The sequence below is a fragment of the Phyllostomus hastatus genome, unplaced genomic scaffold (genome assembly GCF_019186645.2).
Source record: "Phyllostomus hastatus isolate PE091 unplaced genomic scaffold, TTU_PhHast_1.1 phas_scaffold_255, whole genome shotgun sequence".
NCBI lineage: Eukaryota > Metazoa > Chordata > Mammalia > Chiroptera > Phyllostomidae > Phyllostomus > Phyllostomus hastatus.
The window spans coordinates 403,137-426,874 of NW_025334019.1; the positions used below are offsets into that span (position 1 = coordinate 403,137).

The 23,738-nt window shown below is 35.1% G+C and overlaps 1 protein-coding gene across 1 annotated transcript in view; it reads left to right on the plus strand.

Moving 5' to 3' along the window:
• Positions 1–19,023, plus strand: part of CLIC2 (chloride intracellular channel 2) — a 29,563-nt gene extending 10,540 nt beyond the window's left edge. The window contains exons 2-6 of the mRNA XM_045817379.1: positions 897–1,006; positions 1,133–1,258; positions 16,458–16,564; positions 17,531–17,712; positions 18,469–19,023. Of these exons, the coding sequence (XP_045673335.1) occupies positions 897–1,006; positions 1,133–1,258; positions 16,458–16,564; positions 17,531–17,712; positions 18,469–18,624 (681 nt within the window). The 3' untranslated portion in view covers positions 18,625–19,023. The remainder of the gene's footprint in view (positions 1–896; positions 1,007–1,132; positions 1,259–16,457; positions 16,565–17,530; positions 17,713–18,468) is intronic.
• Positions 19,024–23,738: the final 4,715 nt, after the last annotated feature.

Sequence of the window (23,738 nt, forward strand, 5' to 3'; positions counted from 1 at the left end):
AAGGAATTTTTTGTAATCTTGATAGATACATAATGGTTATATAAGCATATCAGAAAAACTAGACTGCACAGAGGAAAAAATAATGTATTTTCATATACAATTTAAATTTACATGAGACATGCTTCCTAAAAATTATATATTAATGTGTATCAAAAAGAGTTAATATCTTTAGTATACAAATAATTTTTCCAATCAATAAGGGAAAAGTCATCACCTTAATAGGAAAATGTAAAATTGTCATGAACAAACACCTCATAAAATAAGGAAATCAAACAGCCAATGAATATATGGAAAATACCTTTCAGGAAGGAAATTTGACAGGATCTATCAAAATGGAAAATGCACATACTTTTTACTCAGCATTCTCATTTTAAATATTAACTCTAGAAATATAATCTGAGAGATAGAACAACTTATATACCAAAAAATATTTGTTACTGAAATAGAGTAGCAAAAATTTTGGAATATCTGAAATGGCCATCATAGGAAATGGTTTTATATATATATATATATATATATCCTGGTAATATGAACTTATATAAGATTATAATATAATATAATATAATACAATATAATATAATATAATATATATTGCCATGATATATATCATATTAGTATATCTCATATAATTATATACTATATATATAATTTATTATTATTATGTAGTCATCACACTTGTAATTTTATTTTTTTATTTTATCTTAATTGTTGTTCAAGTACAGTTTTCTGTCTTTTACTCCCATCCCATTCATTATCTCTCTCTTCCTGCAAATCATAGAATCCATGAGATTAAGGACTTTTAACTTTGTGTCTAGCAACTAGCTCATTTCCTAGGAGGCACTCAATACATACTTGTTGAGAAAAGGAATGAATGAGGCCTTTCTTTATCTTAATAGGCTGGAAGTGATGGGGAGAGTATTGGAAACTGTCCTTTTTGCCAACGCCTTTTCATGATCCTCTGGCTTAAAGGAGTTAAATTCAATGTGACTACTGTTGACATGACCAGGTAAGAGAAATCAGGACAGATTTCATTCTAAGGATTGAAATCAATAGATACCAATACAATGTTTGTGTTTGTATGATGTGTGCCTTATCTAGAAGCCTAACTCTGCTTATTTTTTTTAAATCATAGAAAGCCTGAAGAGTTGAAGGACTTAGCCCCAGGTGCCAATCCTCCCTTCCTGTTGTATAACAAGGAATTGAAAACAGACTTCATTAAAATTGAGGAATTTCTAGAGCAGACACTGGCTCCTCCAAGGTATGCATTTTATAGGATATTATTGTTCTTGATACAATTTATTTTATTGGCCTATTTATTGCACATTGAGGATTCTTACTTCTACACATCTAGTTCCTTTTCAATATCAGACCTCTCTTTTGTAATCTTTCTTTTTTTCAAGATTTTATTTATTTATTTTTAGAGAGGGAAGGGAGGGAGGGAGAGAGAGAGAGAGAGAGAGAGAGAAACATCAATGTGTGGTTGCTGGGGGCCGTGGCCTGCAACCCAGGCATGTGCCCTTACTGGGAATCAAACCTGCAACACATTGGTTTGCAGCCTGCGCTCAATCCACTGAGCTACGCCAGCCAGGGCTTCTTTTGTAATCTTTCTAGAAAAATTTGCAAAAATGCCCCTTGATCACTCCATATATGATTAGAAAACTTCACTACAGAATTATTTATTTAGTATATGTAAAACATTGAAACTATATAAAATATAGGTAGTATATTAAGAAAGGACAAAGGACAGACTTGGAAACCTGGGAAAGGCAGGTAAATTTGGGCCCCATTTAATTTCAGCCTCATTATCTCATCTATAATGGGGCCTTTATACTGATAAAAATCAGACTTCTTTTAAGATTTTTTATTTTTTTAATTTTATTTTTAGAGAGGGGGAAGGGAGGGGGGAAAGAGAGGGAATTATACATCAATGTGTGGTTGCCTCTCACACCCCCTACTGGGGACCTGGCCTGCAACCCAGGCATGTGCCCTGACTGAGAATCGACCAGGTAACCATTTGGTTCACAGGCTGGCCCTCAATCCACTTAGCCACACCAGCCAGGGCAAAATCAGACATTTTTGTTGTAGAGCCCTCAGAAGATCTTCAACTAACAATCTTTTTTAAAAAAATATTTTATTTATTTATTTTTAGAATGAGGAGAAGGGAGGGAGAAAAAGAGTGAGAAACATCAATGAAAGAGAGAAACATCATTTGACTGTGTCTCATCTGTGCCCGGACCAGGGACTAAACAGGCAACCCAGGCATGAGATCTGACTGGGAATTGAACTGACCTTTCATTTTGCAGGATGACACCCAACCAACTACCCACACTTGTCAGGGCAAAAGGTTTTCTTTAATTCAGTCTGATCTCTTAGCTCTACAGGTTGAAAAATATTATGTCTATTATGCATAAACTTCCCCCTTTAACATTAAATATGCAAAGGTGATAGATATAACATTTTAACTTATTTTTAAATGCATAGCATACTTAAAATAAGAAAGTAAATTCCCTTTGGTTTACAAATAGAAAAGTAACCTATTGTGGAGTAAGAGTGAGGGCATGTGGTAATAATGCTGTATAGCCCATGAAGACTGATCATGACTAGGCTTTCACATCACTGATGGCATGAGGGAAGAACATACATGCCCAATACAAGGCTAGAGGTCAGGAAACAGGCCTCACATAGTTAGCCAGAGGCCAGAACTGCACTGTCTATACATGAATGACAGTTATACATAAAAATGCTCACACAGGATAGTGTCTGGAAACAAAGTCTGCTATACTTATTTTTTTATTGCTGTATAACAAATTACCACAAATTCACTGTCTTAAACTGACACTCATTTATTACCTCACAGTTTCCATTGGTAAGAGTCTGGCTATGACCTTAAAGCTGCTCTTAAAAAATGAAGCATCAATTAATCATAAATATATATATGTAGTAAACAAAAGGTTCTATCAGTCCATAATTCTTACATAAGAAACAAAGGATGCTATTCTAGATTCTCTTCTGTGTGACTATATTAGGTCTCTTTCATCCATTATTGGTGGCTTCTTAGATTTTAAGTACCCGCTCCAAGTTTGTCCTATAAGCATTGAGTCTTATTTTGTTCTTTTCCCCCTCCCTTATTCTCCTCTACTACTTCCTCTCCTCACATTACCTGTTCCTTAATCTTTTCTTGCTCCCAAAGGCAGCTAGTGAAAAAATCTAATACATATCTTTCCATACCTTTTTCTAGGTTCAAATATGCATAATAAGTATAATTTACTTTATAAATATTGCTCTTGCTTATCTCACTTCAAAGAATTTTATAATATCCTTTAACTCTACTGGTGTAGATTAATTTCATTTTAATGTATACATAATAGTGCATGTCACAGATGTGATACAAGTTGCTAAACTACTCCTTTACTGATGGACATTCCCCTTTTTTACAGTTTTTTACCATTACAAACAGTGGTATAAATAACATCCTTATTCATATGTCCTTAGGTACTGTTGCTTTTATTCCAAAGTAATAGATTCCCTGGAGAAAAGTTTAAATGGTATATATATTTTAAATTTTTTACTCTTTTATTCATCAATGTATGAGAGTATACTGTTCCCACATATCTCTATTACTATGTATTATCACTCTTTTTAAATTTGTACCATTCTGATGGGTGTATTGATATCTCATTGATACTTTAATTTGCCATTTCCCTGAATAATAGATGAGTTTGAGCATCTTTACATCTTTGGCTTTGTTCTGTGAATAACCTTGTTATAGCTTCCTGATTTTTCTATAGGCTTATATATAAAACACTGCATTTAATTCTAACAACTAGAGATCCAAAAAGTAGTGGCTTAAATAAATATAGATTTTATTTTTCTCAATAAGAAGCCAAGAATGAGGCATTTTAGGGCTGGAATGACCTCCATAATTAATGACTGCCATACTGGGGACCTAGGCTCTTTCTAATCTTCTGCTCTGCCATCCTTCAGGTGAGGCTTACAGTCTCAAAGTTAATTCATGGTGACAATATGTCTGCTGCAATTCCAGGTAACAGATTTAACTCTCACACAGGAAGAAGAAGAAGGGCATAAGACAAAAGATGCAAGCCAACTTTAAGGACTTTTCACAGAAGTCACATTCAACAATTTTCATTTATATCTCATTATCCAAGAGTAATTTATGTGGTCATATCTAATGCAAATGGGAGCTTAGAAATGTTTTTATCAAGGCATATTGCTACCCTTAGCAAAACAAGTTCCAGTTGAAAGAAAGAGAAAGAGAGAAAAGGAAAGAAAAAGAAAAGAGAGGACATGGTCTGGACCTTATTCTCAAATAACTGTGGTTGTATGGACCTTATTCTCAAATAAGTGGTGGGACCCTGAATGACTAACTCAAGGGTTTGCCTTTTTTACCTACTTTGGAGTTTCCCCGGGGCTGAGGCAGCTTCCCTGGTAGTATTCGTGGAAGGCATTTAAAGGCAAATGTATTAGCCACTGCCAAATGGGGCAAAGAATAACAATTCAGGAAAGCAATAGACAAACTGAAAAGCCTGGGAAGAAGAAGTCTAGGATACTTGTAAGATACTTAAGAGAATACAGGTTTAAAAAGCTTCATGTATTCTAGGGAATCTAGAAGTCCATGCACATGTCCAGGTCTAGACCTATGCTTAGAAAATAAATACCTGATATGATCTTAACCTCTCAATTCTGGCTAATCTTCAGGCACCATGCAGCAGAAAGTGAAGGCAAAGGCAGAGTAACAAATCCAATATTTTCCTCATGGGGGGGGCCAAAATATGAAGAGAGAAAGTGAGCAAGGAATTGAAAACCTATGTAACAGAAAACTTCCCTAACCTGATGAAGGCAATAGACATACAAGTCCAGGAAGCACAGAGTCCCAAACAAGATGAACCCAAAGAGGCCTACAAGACACCTCATAATTAAAGTGTGAAACATTAAACACTAAGAGAAAATCTTAAAAGCAGCAAGAAAAAATCAGTTGATTAATGTACAAGGGAGCTCCAATAAGACTGTAAGCTGATTTCTCAACAGAAACTTTGCAGGCCACAGAGACTGGCATGAAATATTCAAAGTGATAAAAAGCAAGGGCCTACAACCAAGATTACCCAGCAAAGCTATCATTTAGAATTGAAGGACAGGTAACTAGCTTCCCAGACAAGAAAAGTCTGAAGATGTTCATCACCACCAAACCCATATTATAAATATGTTAAAGGGTCTTCTTTAAAGAGAAGAAGAAAAAGTATAAATATGAATAATAGAGTGGCAATAAATTCATATTTACCAACAAATACTTTAAGTGTAAATTGATTAAATGCTCCAATCACAAATCATATGGAGGCTGAATGGACAACAAAACAAATCCTTACATAAGCTGTCTATAAGAGACTCACTGCACATCCAAAGACACACAAAGTGAAAGTAAAGGATGGAGAAGATATTTCAGGAAAATCAAAACAAACACAAAAATCTAGGGTAGCAGTACTTTTACCAAAAAATAGACTTTAAAACAAAGACTATATGATAAAAAACAAAGCAAGACCCAGCAATTCTACTTCTGGGTATTTATTCTAAGAAACCCAAAAGACTAAATTGAAAAGACATACACAACCGTATGTTCATGGCAGCATTATTTACAATTCCCAAGGTATAGAAGCAACATAAGTATTTATCAATAGATCAGTAGGTAAGAAGTAGTACGTATATACAATGAAATATGACTCATCCATAAAAAAATGAAATTTTGTCATCTGCAATCACATGGGTGGGCACAGTATTTTGCTGAATGAAAAAGTTAGACAAAGAAAAAACAATAAACATATTATTTCACTTATATTTGGAATCTAAAAAACAAAATAAATGAACAAGCAAAAAAGAAAGATTCACAGACACAGAGAACATTTTTGACAGTTGCCACATGGGAGGAGGATTGGGGTTTGGGTGTAAAAGGTGAAGGTATGAAGAAGTACAAATTGGTAGTTACAAAATACTCACAGGAATGTAAAGTACAGCATAGGGAATGTAGTCAATAATATTGTGATAATTATGTACAAGGGGGGACCTCACCAAAAAACAAAATTCATTTATAAAAACTATGTATTTATTCTTATATGTTTAAACTTCAGTCACCTTCAAAGCACTCTCCATTTGATGCAATGCACCCATGGAGACATTTTTTCCACTGTTCAAAACAGTTTTTGGTATCGTCAATTTTGATGCCTTTAGTGCTTCTGCCACTTTTTGTTTCAGCTCTTCCTCATCACGAAATGTTTCCCTTTGAGGAATTTTTTTGTCCAAGGAAACAAAAAACAGTTGCTCAGGAAGACATTGGGTGAACAGGGAGGGTGGGGCATGGAGGTCAAGCTGTTTTTTATCAAAAACTGCTGAACACTCAGCATTGTGTGTGCAAGGTGTGCTCGCAAGTCACCCATCATGAAATGGGCAAATACATTGAAAGAATCTTCACTTGTAGGTGAGATCATATAGTATTTGTCTTTCACTGCCTGGCTTATTTCACTTAACAGTGGGGGATAGCAAGGAGGGAAAATGAGAACAAATATAATTGAATAACAATAAATAAAATAAAATAAAATAAAATAAAATAAAATAAAATAAAATAAAATAAAAGTCATGACAGAAAAAAAAAATCTTCAAAAAAAAATTCACCAAAGCCGAAGCCAAATGCAGCCTCTCACAACAATGCCAACTGATACACTGATACAGATGGGCTACTAGAACACTTACCCAGTGTGAGAAACCTGTACTATGAGGGGCCAGCCCACTCTCCAGAAGATAATTCCATTTTGGAAGGATTTCCCCCTCTATGGTGTCAGATGGGAACTAGATTTATTGAGATTATCACTTAGTAAGTTACATAATGTCTAATTACTGGGTTGTGCACATGAAACTAGTATTGTATGCTAACTATAACTGAAAAATAAAAAAGTATTTAAAGTAAAAAAAAGCAGATGAATTGTCATGAGGCATACACAGTCAATATACACTGCACATTCCACAAGCATTGCCTTCTTATTTTACTTATTTTAGATGTTTGTCTTTGTAAGATGCAAAGAGGTTGGATCATTTTAAATGACTGTTCTTATATCAGAGAAATACTGACAATGAAAGCCTCACCAGCCTCTCCCATCTGCCCATCTGGATGGCAGGAAAGGAAAAGAACTTGTATGTTGGTGAAGGAAGAAACTTGGTGCGATGAAAGTGAAATGTAGAATAAAAAACAAAGTGGTCCAAAAATCCTGTGAGCTGTAAAATGCAGTTAAACCAGAGTGCCATTTTGTTCAAATGATTGTAATTATTGGAATAACTAACTATTTTCAAATATGCAAATAAAAAGTTTTAAAACCATGAAAAATTACTTTAGAATATTTACTAAACAAGTAAACAACAACCACAACAAGCAGCAACAATAAAATCTGGCGAAAGGAAGAATCTGATTTCCAGAGTTTCCACATTATAATATCAAGTGTCCGGTTTTTGAGAAAAAATACAGGACATATCAAGAAACCACCAAGTATGGCCTATTCACAGGGGAAAAAGAAATTTATAGAAACTGTCTGAGGAAACCCAGACATTTGATTTATTAAACAAAGACTTTAAATCAATGGTCTTAAATATGTTTCAGAGCTAAACAAAACCATGGACAAAGTACTAAAGGAAACCAAGAAAACAATGTCTCGACAAGGAGAGATTATTAATTAAAAGATAAAAAATTTTAAAGAGGAACCAAATAGAATTCTGGAGTTGAAAAGTATAATAACTAAAATGAACAATTGACTAGAGGGTTTCAACAGATTGAAGAAAGAAAACAAAACTAAGCATAAGTCAATTGTGATTATCCAGTCTGAGGAAAAGAAAGAAAATGAACAGAACATAAATGACTGTGGAATACCATTAAATGTACCAAGATACATATAATGGGAGTCTGAGAAAGAGAAGAGACAGAAAGGCAGAAAGAATATTTGAAAAAATAATGGCTGAAAATTTCCTAAATTTAGTGAAATACATAAATCTACACATCCAAGAAGGTTAATGAACTCCAAGTGGAATAATCTCTAAGACATACATTATAATCAAATTATCTAAAGCCAAAGCCAAAGATAGAATTTTGAAAGCAGTAAGAGCAAAATGATTCATTGTGTAGAAGAAATCCACAGTAAGATTAACAGATTATTTTTTTCATCAGGAACCATGGAGACCTTGAGTCAGAGAGATGACATATTTAAAGTGCTGAAAGAAGGAAGTCAACTAAGAATTCCCTATCTGGCAAAACCATCCTTCAACAACAAACAACAACTATGAAAAACTCACAAATAACATCATACTTAATGGTGAAGGACTGAAAACTTCTCCTCTAAGACGAGACAATGCTGTTTTTCCCACTTGTATTCAACATTGTTCTGGAAGTTCTAGCCAGAACAATTGTGCAGAAAAACCCCAAAACATCCAAATTAGAAAAGAGGGAATAAAACTATCTGTATTTGAAGATGCCATAATTGCTTATGTAGAAAATCCTTACAGGGATGTCCAACCCATGGCCCATGAGCCACATGTGGCCCAGAATGGCTATGAATGTGGCTCAACACAAATTTGTAAATTTACTTAAGGCATTATCAGATTTGTTTGTGATTATATGTCCCAGTAAATTTAATGTGTGGCCCAAGACAATTCTTCTTTCAGTGTGGCCCAGAGACTTCAAAAGATTGGAAACCACTTAAAACATAGTAAAATACTATTAGAACTAATAAGCAAATTCAGCACGGTGGCAGGGTATAGATCAACATACAAAAATCAGTTGTATTTCTGTACACTATCAATAAATAATCCAAGAAATAAAGTAAGAAACAATTCCATTTTAATAGTATCATAAATAATACAATACTTAGGAAAAATTTAACCAAGGAAAAGAAAGACTTGTGCACTGAAAACCATTGTTGAAATAATTTAAAGAAGACATAAATGAAAAGATATTCATATTAGTTTCTAGGGCTGTCACAATAAAGTGCCACAAATGAAGTGGCTTAAAACAACAGAAATTTGCCTCACAGTTCTGGAGGCTAAAAGTCTGAAGTCAAGGTATTAGCAGGGCCATGATCCCTCTGAAACCTGTAAGAAAAGGATCCTTCATGCTTTCTAGATTCTGGTGGTTTTCCAGCAATCATTAGTGTTCCTTGGCTTGTAGATGCAGAATGCCAATCTTCTGTCTTCACATGGCATTCTCCTCTGTCTCTGTCTCCTCTTAAGGTGTTCTTTTTATAAGGACACCAGTAATATTGGATTAATGGGCCTACCACACTCCAGTATGGCATCATCTTAACTAATTATATCTGTAACAATCCTATTTTAAAGTAAGGTCATTATAAAGTACTGGGAGTTTTTGATTCAACATATCTTTTCTGGAAGGACATAATTCAACCCATAAAAATATCCTATGTTCACGGATTAGAAGAAAATATTATTAAGATAGGAATACTCCTCTAAAGAAAGCTACTTATTAATGCAATCCCAACCCAAAACCTGAGAGTCCTTTAGCAGAAATGGAAAAGGCAATCTTCAGATGTATATAGAATTGCAAGAAACTACAAATAGCCAAACTGTCTTGATAAAGGCAAAGTTGAAAGACTCACACTTCCTGATTTCAAAATTTATTACAAAGCTACAGTAATCAAAACAGTGCAGTTCTTGAATAAGAAGAGACTTACAGATCAATGAAATAGAATTTAGAATCCAGAAATAAACTCACGCATCTATGGTCAACTGATTTTCAACAAGAATGCCAAAACCATTCAATGAGAAATGAATAGTCTCCCCCCAAAATAGTGTTGGGACAACTTGATATTCATATGCCAAAGAATAAAGTTAGACCCTTACCTCACACCACATACAAAAATTAGCTCAAAGTGTATCAAAGACTTAGATATATGAGCTAAAACTATAAAACTCTTAGAAGAAAATATAGGGGTAAATCTTCAGAACCTTGTATTTGGCCATGGATTCTTAGATATGACACCAAAACACAAGCAACAAAGGAAAAAATAAATAAATTAGACTTCATCACATTAAAAACTTTTATGCATCAAATAATGTTTCAAAAAATGAAAAAAAAACACAGCATAGGAGACAATATTTGTAAATCATGTATCTGATAAGGAATCAGTATCCATAATACACAAAGACCTCTTACAATTCAACAGAAATACAATGTAATTTTATTTTTATTTATTTTTTAAAGATTTTATTTATTTTTAGAGAGGAAAGGGAGAGAGAGAGATGGAGAGAGATATCAGTGTGTGGTTGCTGGGGGCCATGGCCTGCAACCCAGGCATGTGCCCTGACTGGGAATTGAACCTGCAAACAATGTAATTTTAAAATAAGCAAAGGACTTGAGTAAACACTTCTCCAGAGAATATATACAAATGGCTAGTAAGTATATGTAAAGATGCTTAATGTCATTAGTCATTAGGGAAATGAAAATCAAAGCCACAATGCAATACTACTTCACACCCACTAAGACTGCTATCATCAGTAGATGGGTAGGTAAAACAACTATGGTACATTTACACAATGCAATACTACTCAGCCATATAAGGAAGAAAATTCTACCTATCTTTTGCAACAGCATGGATAGACCTGGAGAACATTATGCTAAGTGAAATAAGCCAGTCATGGAAAGACAAATACCGTATGATTTCACTCATATGTGGAATCTAATAACAAACTCAACTAACAAGCCAAATAGAGACAGACTCATAGATAGAGAGCAGGCTGACAGCTCTGAGTTGGGGGGATTAGTGGGTAGAAGGATCAGGCAAAAAAGAAAAAGAACTCATGGACATGGAGAACAGTGTGGTGATTGTGGGTTTGGGGGGCTGGAAGAGGGTGTAAGGGAGATAAATAATAATGGAAAAAATACAATAAAAATAACATGTATAACCATAAAAAAGGCAGAAAATAACAAGTGCTGACAAGGATGTGGAGAATTAGAATTCTCATACACTGCTGGTGTGAATGCAGCCACTGTGGAAAAGATTTTGATAGTTACTCAAAATATTCAACATAGAATTACCATATGGCCCAGCAATTCCATTCCTGTGGATATGCTGAAAAGAACTGAAAACAAGTATTTAAACAAAAAAAACATGAACATAAATATTCATAACAGCACTATTCACACTCTCCAAAAGGTGAAAACAACACAAATGCCCAACAACTAATTATTGGCTAAATTTGATTATTAGATTTTTGAATAAACAAAATATGGTACATCCATATAATGAAATGTTATTCAGCCAAAGGATAAAGTACTGATACATACTAGAATATGGATAAACCTTGAATGAGTGAAAGAAACCAAACACAAAAAATGAATATTGTGCCTTGGCTGGCGTAGCTCAGTGGATTGAGCTCAGGCTGCGAATCAGGCATTGCAGGTTCAATTCCCAGTCAGGGCACATGCCTAGGTTGCAGGCCATGGCCTAGGTTGCAGGCCATGGCCCCCAGCAAAGCAACCACACATTGATATATCTCCCCCTCTCTTTCTTTCTCTCTCTCTCTCTCTCTCTCTCTCTCTCTCTCTCTCTCTCTCTCCCTCCCTAAAAATAAATAAATACAATCTTTAAAAAATGCATATTGTATGATTCTATTTATATGAAATGTCCAGAATAAACAATTCAGTCAAGACAGAAAGATTAATGGAAATACAGTTTCCTTTTTGTGTGGTGAAAAGTCCTGGAACTAAATAGAGGTGATGTTTGCACAATATTGTGGCTATACTAAAAGCCACTGAATTGTACACTTTAAAATAGTTTAAATGATCCATTTTATGTTATGTCAATTTTATCTCAATTTAAAAAACTATCCTGGCTGCTGTGGTTCATGGATTGAGTGCCAGCCTGCAAACCAAAGGGTCACTGGTTCGATTCCCAGTCAGGACACATTCCTGGGTTGTGGGTCAGGTCCCCAATAGTGGGTGCATGAGAGGCAACCACACATTGATGTTTCTCTCCCTTTCTTTCTCCCTCCCTTCCCCTCTTCCTAAGAAATAAGTAAATAAAATCTTGAAACAAACTACTAGGCCTTTAATTAGAATTACATTGAAGTTATATTACTGCTTGATGAAATTTCATTTTTATCAGAGAACATGATTTGTGTATTTGTTTGGGTACCATCTTATGTTCTCTTTTAAGTTAAGATATATTTGTCACATAACATTGTATAAGTTTAAGGTGTACAACATGGTGATTTGATACATTTATATGTTGCAATATGATTATCACCATAGCATTAGCTGACACCTCTATCACATCATATAATTATCACTTTTTTGTGTGGTGAGAACAGTTAAGATCTAGTCTCTTAGCAGCTTGAAGTTTATGATACCGTATTGTTTACTATAATTACTATGCTGTGGATTAGATTTCCAGGACTTATTTATCTACTGGTTACAAGTTTTGCCCTTAAACAAATCTCCCTAATCCTTCCCCACAACTTCTGTTAACTACCATTCTACTGTCTGTATTTTTAAGTTTGGCTTTTCTAGATTCCACAGATATGTGAGCTCATACAATATTTTTCTTTGTCTGACTTATGTCACCTAATATAATGCCTTCATGGTCCATCTATGTTGGCACAAATGACAGGATTTTCTTCTTTCTTGTGGCTGAATAATTTTATATCTATATTACATCTTTTTTGTCCATCTATCTGCTGCTGGACACTTAGGAACCTAAGTGGCTGTCTTTGTTCTTTGATGAGATTTTTTGTTTTGTTTTTTTCATATTAGTTCTATGCCTTTTATATTGTTATTTCTAAATATTTTATACTTTTCTCACTATTGTAAATGGGATACACTACAAATGTCCATCTCTATCTGGTTATTACTAGCATAGAAAAGATTTTTTTTAAATGTTTGATTTGTATATAGTTAGTCACTTTACCAAAATAGGTCATTAATTCTAGTAATTTTTTCCTATAGTTTCTTGGGTTTTCTAGGTATACAGTTATCTTGTTGCTTTTCTTCTAGTAATTATACTGATTGTTTTAAAATAGTATCTCCCTCCACTTGCTAGAATCTCAAAAACAATATCAGCTATAATAGCAATTTTAGTCATTTCTGTCTTGTTCTTAAATTTAATGTGAATGGTTTTAGAATCATTATTTAGAATGATTTTTTTCTTGTCATAGTGGCTATTACATTCAGTACAAGGTTGAAGAACACTAGTGATAATGATTATCCTTGTGCTTTACTGGTTTTAAAGAAAATAGTTCTGCCCTGGCTGGTATGGCTCAGTGGATTGAACACTGGCCTGCGAACCAATGGGACACTGGTTCAATTCCTAGTCAGGGCACATACCTGGGTTGCAGGCCAGGTCCCCAGTAGGGGGCATGCAAGTAGCAACCACACATTGATGTTTCTCTCCCTCTCTTTCTCCTTCCCTTCCCCTCTCTCTAAAAACAGATAAATAAAATATTTTTAAAAAAGAAAAGAAAATAGTTCTAACATTTCACCTTATTTTTTCTTTTTACTTTTTTTAAATTTAAGGATAGTTGGTATATAATCTTGTATTTGTTATATTACTTTAAGGTTTACAATATAGTTATTTGGCATTGTTATACTTTACAAGTGACCACTCTGCTAATTCTAGTAATCATCTTTCACTGTGTAAACTTATCATAATATTATTCACTACATTGCCCTTCCTTTTTGTACCCATACCTCCATCCCATCTCTTCTGCTAACTATCTCTGTTTCTATGGGTATGTTTTTGTTTGATTGTTTGCTTTGGTTTTTTAGATTTCACATATCAGTGAAACTATACAGTATTTTGTTTTTCTCTGCCTGACTTATTTAACTTAACATAATACCCTTTAGATTCACCCATGTTGACACAAATGGCAAAACACTAATTCAAAAAGATATACAGAGTGGGACAAAAGTAGTTTTACAGCTGTGAGTATGGGAAACAGTTTATTCTTGTATTATTATTTAGTAATTATTGTATAGTTTTCTATATGAACAACTACAAACCTACTTTTGTCCCATCTTGTATGCACCCTATGTTCATTACAGTATTATTTACAGTAGTCAAGATATGAAACCAACCTACATGCCCATAGATAGATGAATAGATGAAGATGTGATATATATACAATGAAATATTATGCAGGAATAAAAATAATGAAATCTTGCCATTTGCAACAACATGGATGGATTGCCTTCTTTTTAAAAATATTTGCTCTTGTTTATTGAGGTAATACTGGCTAATAATACTATATGAGTTTCAGACAAACAATTGTAAACCTATTTTTGCCCCACCATATATGTACCACATCTTATTTATCCAGTCATCCATGTTTTCATGTTTTGGCTGTTGGGAATAATGCTACAATGAACATAGGGGTACATATATCTTTATGAATAAGTGTTTTCAAATTATGGGGTTAGATACCCAGAAGAGGGATTGCTGGGTTATATGGTAATCTTATTCTTAATTTTTTAAAGGAACTTCCATACTGTTTGCCATAATGGCTACACCAATTTACATTCCCACCAGCAGTGAATGAAGATTCCTTTTCTCCACAACTTCTCCAACACTTGTTATTACATGTCTTATTGATATAGCCATTCTAACAGTGTAAGGTAACAATCTCATTGTGATTTTGATTTGTCCTTTCTCAAAACATTTCACCATTTAATATGATGCTTGCTGGAAGTTTTTGATGGATGACTTCTATCAAGTTAATAAAATTAATGAGGTCATTTAATCATTCAACAGATATTTACTGAATACTTACTAAGTATTAGGTACTACTCAAGGCACTTGGGACACATTAGTGAATAAAAAAGGCAAAAATTCTCTGGCCTAGTAGACCTTAAATTCTAGTTGGGGAAGACAGTAAATAAGCAAGATAAAAAGCAAAATATAAACTATTTTAGATGATAAATACTAAGAAAAAAATAAGGCAAGGAAGGGAAGAGGACAGGAGGGAGGTTCCAATGTTAGATAGGGTGTCCAGAGAAAGACCTCACATAAGAGGAGCTATCAGAAGAAAAAGACTTGAAAGAAGAGAGGAAGCAAATCATGTGCATATTATAGAGGAAGGCACTCCATTTTAAGGGAAAACCAAGGGAAAGTGCCCTGGGGTGGGAGCTTGTTAGGCTTGTTTGAAAAACAACAAAGTGGCCAGTGCTGAGCGAAGTGTGTGAGTTAGAGAAAAGGAGATGAGAACAGAGGGATAAGGTGGGATAAAATCACATTAGTCCATGTAGACCTCTGTGAGGACTTGGGCTCTGAATCTGAATGAAATGGGGACATTGCAGGATATTGAGTAGGGGAGACACATATGGCTTATATTTTAACATGATTGTTCTCACAGCATGTGAAGAATAGTCTGATAGTGAGGGAGACAAGCATAGGAATGGGGAAAATAGTCATGAACTTGTTTCAGTAATATAGGCTTTGGACCCAAAAGGCGGCAGTTGGAGGTGGTTTAAAATGGACAGATTCTGGATACATTATGAAAAGTAAAGTGGCTGGAGTTGCTGATAGATCAAAGGTGCGAATGGAGAGAAAGAGAGGAATCAAGGAAGATAACTATTTGGCTTGACCATTTCTAGTTGCTAGTGAGGTGTTTTATGATTAGGAACTGATTTTCATTGAATATGCATTTTTGCATCTATTGATGATCATATAGTTTTCCTTATTTAATTTGTTAATATAATAAAATTATTACATTATATTTTTTAATTTTTAAAGACTTATTTATTTTTAGACAGAGGGGAAGGGAGGGAGAAAGAGAGGGAGAGAAACATCAATGTGTAGTTGCCTCTTATACATCCCTACTGGGGACCTGGCCCACAAACTAGGGCACAGGGCACAACCTAGGCATGTTTCCTGAGTGGGAATCAAACCAATGACTCTTTGGTTCACAGGCCGCATTCAATCCACTGAGCCACACTAGCCAGGGCTACATTATTTTATTTAATAATGCTAAATGAACTTTGTATTACTTAGAAGAGGACATCTTGGCTATTCATCCATCATTTCCATTCTATTTATTCCTTCATTTGTTTTGTAAGTTATAATTTGAAGCTATATTTTTTCCTACTACTTATCTTTGAAAATGTATTACCACATCTTATCCCAAACAGACTTTTAGGAGCAAGTACGGGGACCTAAGTACCATTATAATCACTGTTTCTACAGGTAAATGAGCTTTGAATTCTAAACAGCTGGTTTCCCACTGAACTTAAGAAACTAAATTATTCTAAAATTAGGAAAATACATATTCCCAATGAAAGATTTCTTGGAACATTTAGTTTCCAGCACAATTTTCCAAAACCTTCATTCTCAGTATGATGCAAGCTAGGACACCTGGTCTCTGTCTCCTTATGTGTTAATGACAGTGCAGTGATATTTCTTTTTAAGGTACCCTTGCTTGAGTCCCAAGAACAAGGAGTCCTTTGATGTGGGCTGTAACCTCTTTGCGAAGTTTTCTGCATACATAAAGAATACACAAAAGGAGGCAAATAAGCGTAAGATAACTTTCTTTAAATCCCTGTTTTTCTCACTTGCTCACTCTCACATTCTCACTCAGCTAAAATAGGGTTTTCCTGAATACCATATTTTGCCATGTATATGCACACTTTTTTGCAAAAATGTTTTAGGGAAAAATAAAAATGCACATTATACATGGGTAGTACCTGAAATACCTTGTATCTGTTCTCGTGTTTAGTAATTATTTGTTACATAAAGTTTCTTGTACCATAATATGTTCAAAAATAAATGTTAAAATTCCTTTATAATACAAAAAAACAAGTATTTAAATATAAATAAATAAAAATTGAATTAAAAATTAAAACAAAAGATTTTTTTCCTGACAGTTTGGGCCTAACAGTATATGCATTATACATGACAAAATGTGGTATGTAGTATATGTTGGGTAATATCCTTCCTCTCCTTCTATGCTCTCTTTTCTGAACTTCCTTTGCATAAAGTTTTATTAGATTTAGAATTCAAGATTCAATATAAAAATTACCAATTCAGCTCAATTAGAGTATGGGCATGTCAGGTGTGAACTAACTGCAGGACTTGATTTGTTAGATGCCCCCTTCCAACTTTCCCAGTCCGGCATGCCTTTAAGGTTTCTTAAACCATAGCACCTACAATTTCCTACAAACATTCTTGATGTTTACTAACCTCTGAGTCATGCTATTAGGCTCTGATTCCACTTTGTGACTCTTCTGTGTTGAGTGATAACATATCAGTTTTTTTAACTTTCCTGCCAATGCACCTCCTCAAGAAAAGTCCAAAAATATTTCCACTCATCATTTGATTAAACATCTGACTGTCTTATCAGCAGGTAGTTAACTATTTAGACTTTTACTAGCCAGTGTAGGAATGTGTATAGAGATATCTAATTGTGTAAAAAGCATATTGAAAATGTATTTAATTATAAACATAATACATTTATAAGTAACCATATGACTTCATTGCCTCAGATTTTGAAAAATCACTGCTCAGAGAATTTAAGCGTCTGGATGATTACTTAAACACCCCAATTCTGGATGAAATTGATCCAGACAGTGCTGAGGAACTCACAGTTTCCAGAAGATTGTTCTTGGATGGGGATCAGCTGACACTGGCTGACTGCAGCTTGTTACCCAAGCTGAACATTATTAAAGTAAGTCTTTATAGGGTAGCCTGAATGGTTTGGGATGGGCTTGGGAGGTACCAGCATAAATCATGGTGACCATTCTGTGTGAGGTTGTTATACAACCACTTTCTCATCATCATTATGCGTAGCATATATTTCCTTTCTCTCCTCAGAGGAAAAATCTATGATCTCCTCTGGGAAGCATAAAAACTTCTTGTTTCTTTCTTCCTATATCAGGTAACCAGTTTCCACTGTCTTGTCTATAAAACAAGAATAATATTACCATTTCAAAGAATTGTTGAAAAATTTAAATAAATTAGGACATATAAAATGCTTAAAACAGTGGATAAATAATGTGGGCTATTAATATTATTATGATAATGTAATCATGAACAAATTTTTATTGAATAGAATTTATTCTATCTCAGGTCCTATACCACATACAGAGAATACATCAAGAAATAAGACAAATTTGGGACCCTAAACACACTCTTAGTCTAACACACTCTTAGTCTAACAGTATATGCTCTTTTTCTGTGCTTTGTTCTCCTGAACATTCATAACTAAATGCAGCTTAATATAAATATGGTTGCAAACATATAGCTTTGTCTACATTTGTACACAAAACATTGAAGTAGTAATTCCAAGATTCTTTAAGTTTCTTTTGTAGTACTTTTATGTAGATAACATGTACACAATGATCTTGACTTTTGAGATATGTTTCTACACTCTAGGCATGTTACTGATGCCTTTTACTACCAACTGCTTTTTCCAAAACCCTAGGTTGCTGCCAAGAAATACCGTGACTTTGACATTCCAGCAGAATTCTCAGGAGTCTGGCGCTATCTCCACAATGCTTATGCCCGTGAAGAATTCACCCACACGTGTCCTGAAGACAAAGAAATTGAAAATACCTATGCAAGTGTGGCTAAACAGTAGTTAAGACAATTCTTCCAGTAGAAAAAGCTCTCATATTAGAAAGATTTTTGGAAATAAGAATATGGAAAATACTGTCTTATCTCTCCAACTCTCTTATGCAAAAGAAAACAAACTGTATGTTCTGTATCTGGCCCCTGTGTACTTTAAAGATCCTCATAGTTTTGCTTAATTTTCTTATTTCCATGGCATAACCACTGAAACTATAGCCACTGAAATCTTAAATGATATATAAACTACCAAGGTCTTTTGCTATTTGATTTAATTCCTAGACTGCATCACGTGTAAGCTCAACAGATGGCTAAAGTTACAAAGGACACAAGTAGAGCCACAATTTCAAACTGCTGCTTAGAAAAAATTCCATCCAAATCATTAAAACAATTTTAAATTTTGTTAGTTTAATATGTGCCTGAGTTCATTTCTGATATGAATAATGAAATCATAGAGAGAGCATATCAGAGAGGCAAATCTTGAAAGAATGAGTTTTTTAAATCAGCTCTAGGAAGAGATCAAAACCAACTGGTCTTAGAATGGCATTCAACACTTAGAAATATGACTGCCTCTGTGTGGGGGGGAGGGATAGGAGAAGGTCCAATGCCACTGCCTGGCTTGTGGAGGTTTACCCAGCTCTTGCCCTGTTTCCAGTCACTTCACCCACTTCTCATATGCAACTGGTGCCCTTCCAGCTATTGCCCTTGTTCTGAATCCCAGAGTGTGTGGTTTGCATACATTCTAAGTCTGTGTGGGCCCTTTAAGCAGAGTCTTCTGAAAATCCAGCAGTTTCTTCCACTGCCCCAACCGTCTACTGGTTTTTATAGCTAGAAGTTATGGGGATTTATCTCCTTGGCACTGGAACACTGGGCTGTGCGGAGTGGCCTAGGGTTGCAATTGCTCACCCCCAAAGTAACTCTACTGATTTTTATGCACCATACATTAATGTGGGACTGCCTGTTCCACTGCTACCACCACTGCCACCTCCCAAAAAAGACCACACCAACACATATCATAATTAAAATGCCAAAGGCTAAAGATAAAGAGAATCTTAAAAGCAGCAAGAGAAAAGGAGTTACCTACAAAGGAGTTCCCATAAGACTATCAGCTGATTTATCAAAGGAAGCTTTGCAGGCAAGAAGGGATTGGCAAGATATATTCAAAGTCATGAAGAGCAGGGACCTACAGCCAAGATTGCTCTATCCAGCAAAGCTACCATTTAGAATGGAAGGGCAGATAAAGTGCTTCCCAGACAAGGTAAAGCTAAAATTCATCATCACCAAGCCATTATTACATGAAATGCTAAAGGGTCTTACTTAAGAAAAATAAAATCAAAACTATGAATATTAAAAGGGAAACAAATTCACAACTATCAACAATGGAACCTAAAAAAAAAAAGAAGAAGAAGAAGAAGAAGAAGAAGAAGAAGAACAAAGAAAACAACCCGAACAAGAACAGAATCATAGAATGGAGATCATTTGGAGGGTTATCAACTGGGTGGGGGAAGGGGTGGAGTGGGGAAAAGGTGCAGGGATTAAGAAGTGCAAATTAGTAGGTACAGAATAAACAGGGGTATGTTAAGAACAGTATAGGAAATGGAGTAGCCAAAGAACTTACATGCACAACCCATGGACATGAACTAAGGGAACAGGGAAGGAAGGTACCAGATAGAGGCGGGGGGGGGCGGGGGGGAATTGGGATAACTGTAATAGAATAAGCAATAAAATATATTTTTAAATGTATAATTGCCTCATAGGGATGAGAATAAATCTTTCTGACTAGATTATATTGTTGTTAAATGAAGAAGCATTCATTATATAAAGCATAATAATTTTTAAAAGATTGGAAGCAAATATATGGCAAAGTTGCAAAGTAAATCTGATCTTTTATTCAATAGAAATAAAAAGTAAACTAAGAAATCTGACTTACCAAAGGTCTTGTTGCTGCCTTTAAAAGGATAAGGCACACTGTCCTCAGAGGATAATCACACAGCTTTCTACGAAATTGAAAATGTTCCATTACTATATGTACTCAAGTTTACATGTTAAAATACAATCAAATCCCTCAGATCTGGAAACAAAATCTGAACTTAACTCTTGGTCCTTCAAAGGAGAAACAAAGTTCAGTCTCAAAAAAGTAAGGCACAGTCTTATTATAGGTTTTAGGGGAAGGGTAGAGTTTAGATAAAATTTAAGTGTGGCAATGTTTAATAGTTTTAAAGAAAAGTAAGGCAGTGAATAAAATGTAAACAGTCTTGGGCATAGGAAGAGCTCATGTCCTTGGAAACTATAGAGTCAAGATAAATGTATAATGTGGTATCTGCTCTTTGCTGTAAGACTCCTGAGCTGAGAAATTGCACCTGAACTAGATGGTGTGGTTGTGTCTCCTCTGAATATCACAGATCATTCTGTTCTCACTGATATAATTTTAAAGAGTAATATTTTAAGACCTATGATTTTAGTGAACTTTGACCTTGAAGCTGTATTTTATTCTCCATACCATGGCTCTGATCTTTGCATTAAAATAATTTCTGCTTTACTAAATTTATTGGGGTGATATTGGTTAATAAGATTATATAGGTTTCAAGTGTACATTTCTTTGATACATGATCTGTATATTGCACTGTGTGCCCACCTCCCAAAGTCAAATCATCTTCTTTTTAAAAAATATTTATTTATTTATTTTTAGACTGAGGGGAAGGGAGAGAGAAGAAGAGGGAGAGAAACATCAATGTGTGGTTGCCTCTTATACATCCCTACTGAGGACCTGGCCCACAATCCAGGCATGTGCCCTGAATGGGAATCGAACCAGTGACCCTTTGGTTCTCAGGCTAGCACTCAATCCACTGAGCTACACCAACCAGGGCTCAAGTGATCTTTTGTCACAATATATTGGTCCCTCTTTACCTTTTACTATGCCCTATCCCCCCTCCCTCTGGTAACCACTATACTATTATCTGTGTCTATGAGTTTCAGCTTTATATCCCACATATGAATGAAATCATATGGCTCTTAGGTTTTTCTGATATATTTTGCTCAGCATGATATTCTCAAAGTCCATCCATGTTGTTGCAAATGGCAGTATTTCATCTTTTCCTATGGCTGAGTAGTATTCCATAATATATATGCACCACATCTTCTTTATCCAGTCATCTATCAAAAGACACTTTGCTTGTTTCTATGTCTTGGCCAGTATGAATAATGTTGCAATGAACATAGGGGTGCACATATCTTGTAAATAAAATAATTCATATAACCCAATGCCAAACAAACAATTCAATTTAAAAAATGGGCAGAGGACCTCAACAGACATTTCTCCCAAGAAGACATACAAATGGCCAACAGATATATGAAAATATTCTCAATTTCACTATGTATTTGGGAAATGCAAATCAAAACTACAATGAGATAGTACCTCACATCTGTTAGAATGGCTATTACCAACAAGACAAGTGATAACAAGTGTTGGAGAGGTTGTGGAGAAAAAAAAAACCCTCTTTCACTGCTGGTGGGAATGTACCCTGGTTCAGCCACTATGGAAAACAGCCTGGTGGTTCCTCAAAAAATAAAAAATAGAATTACCATATGACCCAGCAATCTCTCTTCTGGGTATCTACCTGAAAAATTGGAAAGATATTATTTTTTAAAAGATTTTATTTATTTATTTTTAGAGAGGGAAGAGAGGAAGAAAGAGAGAGAGAGAGAGAAACATCAATGTGCGGTTGCTGGGGATCATGGCCTGCAACCCAGGCATGTACCCTGACTGGGAATCGAACCTGTGACACTTTGGTTCACAGCCCACGCTCAATCCACTGAGCTATGCCAGCCAGGGTGGAAAGATATATGATTTTAATGAACAAGGCTTCTTAAAAAACTTCTTACCCTGAAATTCATTAATAGAAGTTTTTATAGATTACACTATACTTAAAGTTTGTGTATGTCACCACAAAGCTCCAGCAGACAGCAAGATGGGCAGCTGTGACAAATGTTATCCAACTCCATAGGTACTGATACAGCTCAGAATTACCCTTGTAGACAGAAGGATTATTATCTCCTTAGATACCTCAATACAATTTAGTTCAGTAACCTCTTGACTACATACTGTTATTAATTATTTAGTTTTTTTAATCCTGACAACAACTGTATGAAGTGTGTGGAAACACAATTCAGCCTCATGCCAGAAGAAGAGTCCTTGTTTTCACAAAACACATAGTTCAACAATGGAGACAGGCACTTAGACATGCAATTAGAATGCATATGTATTATGAAAAGAGTAAGTACAAGGTTATATAATAGAAGTACATCCTTTTTAAAATTATTTTATTGTTGTTCAAGTACAGTTGTCTGCATTTACCCCACACCACTCCCCCCCACCCCAGCCATCCCCACTTTCCTCCCCTGATTTCACCCCCCTTGTTTTTGTCATGTGTCCTTTCTGGTTGTTCCTGAAAACCCTTCCTCCCTCCCTCCCATCCCCCCCACCTCCCCTCTGGTTACTGTCAGATTGTTCTTAATTTCAATGCCTCTGGTTATATTTTGCTTGCTTGTTTGTTTTGTTGATTAGGTTCCACTTATAGGTGACATCATATGGTATTTGTCTTTCACTGCCTGGCTTATTTCACTTAGCACAATGCTCTCTATATCCATCCAAGCTGTCACAAAGGGTAGGAGATCCTACTTTTTTTTTTGCTGCATAGTATTCCATTATGTAAATGTACCATAGTTTTTTGATCCATTCATTTACTGGTGGACACTTAGGTTGCTTCCAGCACTTAGCTATTCCTATGTGTTCCCTTAGCCTGACCTCAAATAAATTCCTCTTGGTCATATAGCCTTTGCATAGCACAACCTCTGGAAATTCTAAGATGTGCTTTCATGAGCAGGTAAATATAGGCCTAACCTGTGTGTTTTTCCAACCAGGGCAGACACGTGACTCCAAGTTTGGGTCCTAGAAGAGCCTAGCACCAGCAACCTCTTTGTTTACTGATGTAAATTACCCAACATGGGAAATGGAATTTTTACTCATAGGGGTCACATTTTTTTAAAAGAAAAGAATTTTTTCTTATTAGGAAAGCTTTACACATTGGTACAAAAATGGACAGTAGTGAAATAGATACTGCAAACATA